We start from the raw sequence: 8,698 nt of genomic DNA on the forward strand, positions 1-8,698 counted from the left end.
TATCTAGCACTATACTAATGAACTACAAGTCTGCCTGTAACAGAGAAATCCCATAGGCTGACTGAATCCACTGGGCCTAACTGCTGCCAGGCTTGGAGAGCAATTACCCAGCATTATGCAAGGCAGGGGCTGCAAAAGCCATTAGAGAAAGGCAATTTCTACATGAAGAGTAGTGAATTAGGGATGACGTTTCAGCTCTTGCATTTGCCAGTTTATGTCAAGAAGATAACATTAATTACATTTGGATTTTGTTTTGTTTCACTGCAGTTGGGCTCTGTTCTGTGTTCACTTTTATTGTTAGTAGGAACACAGACATCAATGTTTTACAGATCTTGGTTCCCTCTTTCACTTTCAGCAGGGATGTAGAAAAGCCTTTTTGGATCTTAGACTGCTAAAACTAAGGCCATTAACTTAGACTATTAGATTACAGTGACAGGCGGCTGGTGAGAGTGAGACGTGTGACAAAGTGGAAATTAAAGACGTTCCATTTTCACATTTATAGAATCATAGAATTGTTTAGATTGGAAAAGACCTTTAAGATCATCAAGTCTACAATGACAAGAAAAAGGCTAGGAATTTAATAAGAGCATTTAATTTATGCCTTATTTTCAGCATGGGATAACATTTTAAAGAATTTTAGCATATATCCCTAGCCTGACTGTGGCTAAATGAAAAGTCCATGTTAGCAGTAACTCCAAAGAAAATCAGTATTTAAAATCATGATTTCTACTTCAAGAGCTTGAGTCAAAGATTCTGAAGGTAAAAAGAAAGTTATTGGATCTGTCTCTTGGTTATCCTGAGATAAGTTAAATGCTGATTTCCTGCACTGTGAGTTCTGTATTTATCGTTTCATATAAGAGAACAGAGCAATGGAGCCAGCCCTATCTACACCTCATAATAAGTAGTCCGCTGCCTCCTTCTTCAGCACACTTCTATGCGATAGATTGCCTCGCTGTATTTTCAGAAACTTGTTCAAGATGCCCACTGTGCAGATAGATTCCTGCTATCCATTTCAGTAAGATTTGCGGTGTGATGAAACATGAGTGAAAACTGAGAATTATTATTTTTTTACCCTATTAAAAATTCAGCTGATGCAATGCGAAGTAAATAAAGAAGAACCAATAAGCTATCCCCGGACACAGAATGCACACTACTTCTGTTAAGGTAAGAAACTGCAATCCAGGAGTGGATGCAAGCATAAGGTTACCGATTCTGGAATTACATTAAGCCTATTTCTATGACTTATCCTTAGGAGAAGAGAAATTAGAAAAGATCTAAAAAAAAGAGAGAGGTTTTTTCCCTCTCACCTCTATTGACAGCAAAGGCATGAGGGAGAGAAAAAGAGGTTATTGCTACACTTTCTTCTTTACAAAACACTCAATAGGAAGATTCTACTAAGAACTCCCATTGTCAAACTAGTCACAGTCTTTATCCTGCTTCCTAGTCCAGTCATTGAGGATCTGACTCCTTTGCCTGTATACAGAGAAAGGAATTAAACTGAGTATATTCAGGATCCCATTCTTACAATACTATTACAACTTCTGGGAAGGAACAGTAGAATGTATGCATGCAGGCTACAAATGAAGTTTTTGTTTATATTTGTCAAAAACACTCCCCAAAACAACAAACATCACTCCTACCCCCCCACCCCCCAAACATATTAAGATTACGCCTTTCCTTCCCTTAATGCAAACTAAGATATCTTACCTGGTAGGCATCTAGCTGTTCATCAGTAAATATCGTTTGCTTATTACCCATCTTAAATGAGGAATTCTTCCTCTATGCAAATGCATCCCATTAGAAGTAGCTGGATTCCTCTGTGTTGTAGGCATTTAGAGCACGTATACTCCTTGAATGTGCTGAAAAAATCCCAAAGCCTGCATTGAACTGGTTTTGACTGTACCTGTCCAACGAGGAAGGACGCAGTACTGGGAAATCTTTGCTTGACTTGAGTGTGCCAGGAAGGAAAGCGTTAAAATCACAGGCAGGTGTTGCCCAGAAACAGTGATGCCATTCTCCCCCTTTCTCAGATGCTTTTCTAAGAGGCATACAGAGCTTTTACAAGGTAAAACCCCAGTAGCCAGTGCTAGAAGAAATCAGCTCTCTGTTGCCTCAGTGCCTCACTCGCTTGTTCACTCTGCGACCTCAGGGCGCTCCTGCTCGGCACCTTCATGGTTATGAGCAGCTTTGCGTCACCCGATGGCGCTCGGTAGCGCAGTCGTATTACACACAGCAAATCTGGGAGCTAGAAAAATGGATTAGCAGAGTAAATGTTTCCGCAGCTGGTCTTGCCACAGATAAAAGTACATCCTAGTCGGTGCTGAGATCTGACCCGTAGCATGCTGCCAATGTTAGATACAGCTGGATGGAGGCTCAAAGTGTGCAGAGCACCCCCACAACATCACCAGGTGCCGCAGGGGCTCCCCAGTAAATGATTATGTCCACACTGTGGCTATAACCAGCCCTGGCTAGCAAGGATGTGAGTTCACTACTTGAGGTGCCAAATTCCCAGGTATGTTGGTGAATGCAAGTATTCCTTCTCACTTTCAATTAATAAAATAATTATTCAAAAAATCAGATTAAAGTAGTTTAAACAGACGTTAATCTGACTCCTTCAGCTCAAGCAGGCACAGCTGGAAAGAAAAAAATGTTACCACAGCCTAAAGCAAAGGTAGAAAGTACCACTAGAGGGCTCACAGTGTATTTTAAAGTAATACAACCCTATTTCCATGAAAATTAAAAAGGAAAAAAAAAAAAGGAAATAAAAGAGCATGTAAGAGACGCAGGCAGACAAAACGAATAAACTAAACCAAAATTGTATTATCTAACATCTGCAGAAGGTTAAGCTCTTATAACAACAGTACAAAGACAGCTGAGTGAGAAAGGATGGGAAAAGGGAGGACAGACTTGCCATGAGTAAGTTTCTTTGGACTGCTCACTTCCCATTCGTGCGCACAGGAACAGGAAAAGGTTTATAAACATTTAATAAAATTCCTACCTTCTTTACCGACAGCTCTGCCAATGGTCATTATTTCCTCAGCAAGTTAGCATGTTTAATAAAAACACTGGGAGGATTATCTTCTGCTTTTTCCTACAGCTTCTAATGATCCTGATAACAGCATTGGTGTTGGATATGTAGTAAAAACATTCTATGATGTGCTGAACCACAGACTGTTGTAAAAGACAGCTTATTTAGGTTCTAATGTTTAGAAATGCAGATTTGATTAACTGCAAACCAGCACTACCTTGTGCTACAAAACCACAAGGTATTACCATATATACAAAACAAATAGCTTGTGATGCATTCAACAAGGCTTATTAGTGATAAGCAAACATCAGAATTTTAACAGTGAAATGAATGGATTCTACCAAAAGAACATACTGCAGCACAGTTTCAAAATAAGAAGGAAGAAGCTACAGTAGTAAGGACAATACGAACTCTGAATGTCCTACCATCTGATCAAGACTGCAGCAAGCATCTATTCAAATATCAGACAGTTGAATCGACTGTTTGTTACACAACCAAACTGGCCTCTGTTCTTCTAGCCACTGGTGCTGTGGGCTTTTCTCTTTTACCCAGGGCACAGTGGCATTGGATTCTTGTCATGTGCAAAAAGATTCTTCACAAGCAAGTCAGAATGTAAAGAAAAAAAATCCAAACCTGCAAAAGACAGTATTTCTACTTACTAAAAGTGCTCTTTTAACACACTTTTTTGAATCAGAAAACAACAATCCATAAGAACCCCTTGAGATTAAGAACTTTCACAGTTCTGAAAGTTCTTACACCTCCTCAACTCTGAATGAGCTTCATTGTTGGCTTTACTGGTTATGCATATAATTAAGCATGTTTCATGTTATGATCCAGTGCTACTGAAATGCAAGAGCTAACAGCTCTTCTCACTCAGACCACACCAATACATAGCCAAGTGATTTGCATGAAATAACGCTCCTTTCACAGCCACCTAATGCCTGTTGCCTGCCTATGCAAATCAGATTAAATATAAATGGCCAAATTATCTTTAACATCATTATACAGAAGTGAATTGACACCAGAGGTGGAATGGGCTCCCTATCTTTTAGTCTTGTGATTCTGTATACTTAACAGTATTCTTACCATGAAAAGACTGACACCTCATTTCTTCATTTTTTACCTGCTTTTATATTCCTGGATGTCTGGTCCCACTGTACCCTAGATGACACACATATCACGTCTCTATCTTTAGAATCAAAATAATAATAATAAGCAAAAGGGCTAAAAGAAACGCACCAACAAGATAAGACTTACTTGTGGTTACAAAGGAGGCCAGAGGTAGAGTTCTTGAGGTTCACAGACATATTCCTGTTTATGCCTTTGAGCCCAGCTTTCCACTCTGCCCCCTCCACTTTTCTCTTGCATATTAGAAATGCTTTGGTTTCATGCTAACATAGAGAAATTCTGCAGGAAAATGGCATCCACTGAGTATGCGGCCAGAAAATAAACTGTTTCTTCAATTCTTCTTTCCATACTCTGAAGAGTGTTTTCGATTAGTAAATAAAACTAAAATGCACAGACTTCTAAAAAGAGGGTTCAAACACTGAATGTTGAGGGTTCCACTATACAAGCTAGTTCTTCTCAAGCATGCTATAGTATTACCTATATTTCACTGCATAATTATCTTGCCATACTAACAGGGTGAAATTGGAAGATGGTATAACACCCAAACTCTTTTCCACTCTTCCTATTTGTTTGTATGTATCAAAGATCAGATAATTTTCCAGTTTGCTCTTTTTCAGTTTTGTTTGTATTTACGAAAGATTAGTTTAATTTGCCAGTTGAGTGTTAAGCAATACTTACTCCCAGCACAAGTTACTGCAACAAATCAATACTTTTCTATGTACACAGCAAGATCTGACCATAATGTTATCAGTACCAGCCTTTCATCACACTTTACTGTATTTCAATTTCTCTAAACTGCTTGCCAAAGTAAGTGATTTTAAGCTATCTAGCAACACATAGCATACATCTTGCAATCAGTTGAAAATAAAGTTTACTAAGTAGTCTATAGAGTGCACCCTCAGCAAATATGCTGTTGACACAAAGCTGGGGGGGGTGGCTGACACACCAGAAGGCTGCACCGCCTTCAGAGAGACCTGGACAGGTTGGAGAGTTGGGCAGAGAGGAACCTTATGAAATTCAATAAGGGCAAGCGTAGGGTGCTGCACCTGGGGAGGAATAACCCCATGCGGCAGTACAGGTTGGGGGCTGACCTGCTGGAGAGCAGCTCAGCTGAAAGAGACCTGGGAGTCCTGGTGGACAACAGGATGACCATGGGCTAGCAATGTGCCCTTGTGGCCAAGAAGGCCAATGACATCCTGGGGTGCATCAAGAAGAGTGTGGCCAGCAGGTCGAGAGAGGTCATCCTCCCCCTCTACTCTGCCCTGGGGAGGCCACATCTGCAGTACTGTGTCCAGTTCTGGGCTCCCCAGTTCAAGAAGGACAGGGAACTGCTGGAGAGGGTGCAGCAAAGGGCTACAAAGATGATGAGGGGACTGGAACACCTCTCTTGTGAAGAAAAGCTGAGGGATTTGGGTCTCTTCAGTCTGGAAAAAAGACAACTGAGGGGGGATCTTTTCAACACTTACAAATACTTAAAGGGTAGGTGTCAGGAGGATGGGGCCAGGCTCTTTTCAGTGGTGCCAGGCAACAGGACAAGAGGTAACGGGCACAAACTTGAGCATAGGAAGTTCCACCTAAACATGAGGAGGAACTTCTTTACTTTGAGGGTGGCAGAGCCCTGGCACAGGCTGCCCAGAGAGGTGGTGGAGTCTCCGTCTCTGGAGACATTCAAAACCCGCCTAGATGCATTCCTGTGCAACCTGCTCTGGGTGACCCTGCTCTGGCAGGGGGTTGGACTAGATGATCTCCAGAGGTCCCTTCCAACCCCTGCCATTCAGTGATTTTCTATGTATATATTCAGTAGTCTTGCCATTCCACTGGCCATTATACCAGAGAACATGGTTAAATAGCCACTGTTCATCTGCTTTAAAAGTTTAATTCATAGAGCAGAAAATATACGATCAAGCATGTACAGCAGATTTAGTGTTTTAGAGCAAGATGGCTGTCAGCTGCAATAGCTTAATACCCAGCTAAGGCTGCCGGCTGCCATCTGACCCCAGCTGCAGGGACGGGTTTCCACAGCCGGAGCTCAGGGAGTGGGACAAATCATGCTAGCGCTCCTGATGGCCCTCAGTGCAAAGCCTCCTGCTTTGAACTGTCGCTAGCCTTGCCGGCCACACCAGATGACTTTGCTCTGACTTATTAGTAGAGGTGTAAGTGTAATAACCTCTAACAGAGAGGTCATACTACTTTAAATTGCCTCTGTAAATTATGCAGTGAGAATCTGACTGTGGTTTAAGTATGAAAGCTCTTATTCCTCAAAGGAAGATCACAATACTACGAACAGAGATCACTTTACCTGTTAACGAGAGGATCCACACAGAGTTTTAACAGTCGTGTATCTATTGCCTTTTAAGTCATGTATATATTGCCTTCACTGCTCAAGTTGGTTTGCTACAATGTTTTTGAGTTTTCCTATATAGACATAATCAAAAGTTATCCTTTCAGTTGCAGAAAAAAGAACCTGCAAGATTTCATGCCCATTACACCAAATATTCCAACAATTTCTGTCCCACACAGATGTTTCCTCACAGATTAGCTCTTCATAAAGGTGCACTCTGTTAGCAAAAAGAACAGTTTTGATCTAGAAGGGCTGCCTTTACCTTTATTCTGTTGCTACTTTCTAGGCACTTACACTACTTGCAGTCATTACAAGGGAAAAATTCTATCTCCGCTGATGCTGTTGAAATTCACGCCAAGTCTTTGGGGCTTGTGTTATTTACTTGAACCCTATTCAAAATTCTGTTTGCTAACAGGTAAATGAGGAATAATAACGTTCACCTACAAAAGGTTCTATGGAGATAAAATAGTTAAAAAGCTTGTGAGTCCTTTAAATGAAAAATGCTACAGAGCTACAAACCATTACCATTGCAATATGCTTCACTAACTGTCACTTGCCTCTTATTTAATAGTTATTGCAAACTATAAATAAAAAATGAGCTGTAAATACACAGTTATAAAATACAAATCCTAAAATAAGTTAAAATGATGGTTTGACACTACTGCAGTAGATAGAAAAGTAGCTTTTCCAACACATGACCGATAGGATGCTTAGATTTCCCCCCCTTCCCCCCGCCAAATTTGTCTGGAAGTGCTAGCCTCATTCAGCCTCATTCATGGGACTGAGCCCTGACTTATGAATGAATAAACAGAACTTGAGAAAGACACAAAACTCACAGCCCTCAAACTGATGAAAAGTGTTGACTATATGACTAAACACACTTGTTATGATGAGTGAGAGCTTTCTGTAGAGAGCTTTTAATGCTAAAGAAAACAAACAGAAAGGAAAACCTTGTGCCAAATTTGTTGGGTTTATGATCTTATCTATCTAGCTTAATAAAATACGCTATGTTGAAAGGTGGAGGTTTCTGACTGCATTTCATTAATCACAGAATGGTTCGGGTTGGAAGGGACCTTAAAGATCATCCATTCCAACCCCCCTGCCCTGGGCAGGGACACCTCCCACTAGACCAGGCTGCTCAAAGCCCCATCCAGCCTGGTTATGATAAATTAAGCGTAATTTATTCATAATAAATCAAGTAAAAATGATATTTTTTTATTAAATGTGTTTTACACAAGACAATGCTTTGCCTCAGGGACAAAATAATGATAAGAAAACTAATGGTTTCTTAAGCAGACTACATTTAATATCATAAATTTCCCCATAGGGAGTCTCAATACAGTGATTACCAGGCAAAAGAAACTACTGCTCTCTCTACATAGGCATCTTTTTTCTAGGCAAAATAACTACTGATGGTTTTATTACTGTGTTGTTTAGCCCTTCTCAGAACAGATCCAAACCAGTCACTATTAATGGCTTATTATTGTAGTCTTATTACGGTAGCACCTATAAGACACGGACCAAAAACCTGTTCCAATAGTTGTTGAAAATATACGTAAAAAATGATTTCTCCCCTCAATTTACAATCAAAGTGTAAACCCAGAAAGTACTTGCAGATACAGTCAGAAAACACAAGAAAACAACATCAATATATGATCAGCACATCATCAACATTTATGGAGTCCTTTGGTAAGCATAATGGCAAAAGAAACACCAAGTATAAAGGAAGGAGCAGAACAGATGTACACATCTCACGGGAGGCAGTACAGTAAAAACACTTAAAATTCAGCTAGTACATTCTAGAAACATCATAGGTCAATCTCAGATGGGAGTTACCCTCAACTTACAAAAGGGGAGGAAAAAGCAGTGAATAGGACACGTGAGCTGTGGAAAGTAAAGATAGTAGAACAAAAGAGCCACTATGTACAAAGTCTGATCAAGCTTGGAACCCAAAAAAATGATGTTACAGAAACATTTAGAACAGGTATCGTCAGGGCCAGTTTGGATGTTAAAGACTGAAATGAAAAGCCAGCAGTAGTTACCAGGAGAACATCAACATCAAGAGAATTCCTCATGCTTGTCATTACAGTGTCATTACAGACAACATCTGAGAGATTATTTTCAGTTCAAAGCATTATCAAAAATAAAATAAAACATACACACAGTCAGCTGTTTCAAAAATTGTGAGTACACTCTGGTGC

General features: G+C 40.2%; 1 protein-coding gene across 6 annotated transcripts in view; it reads right to left on the reverse strand.

Annotated features, from left to right (window-relative positions):
* CIB2 (calcium and integrin binding family member 2) overlaps positions 1-8,698 on the reverse strand; it is a 49,999-nt gene that overhangs the window by 39,861 nt on the left and 1,440 nt on the right. The window contains exon 1 of one of the 6 annotated variants that reach the window (XM_074600107.1): positions 1,708-2,194. The exons of 4 other annotated variants lie outside the window; for them this stretch is intronic. In XM_074600107.1, coding sequence (XP_074456208.1) covers positions 1,708-1,758 — 51 coding nt within the window. In that variant the 5' untranslated portion in view covers positions 1,759-2,194. Of the gene's footprint in view, positions 1-1,707; positions 2,195-8,698 lie in introns of those variants that run through there. One more of the 6 variants, XM_074600106.1, reaches the window with a different exon arrangement.

Source organism: Larus michahellis, chromosome 9 (assembly GCF_964199755.1).
Source record: "Larus michahellis chromosome 9, bLarMic1.1, whole genome shotgun sequence".
Lineage (NCBI taxonomy): Eukaryota > Metazoa > Chordata > Aves > Charadriiformes > Laridae > Larus > Larus michahellis.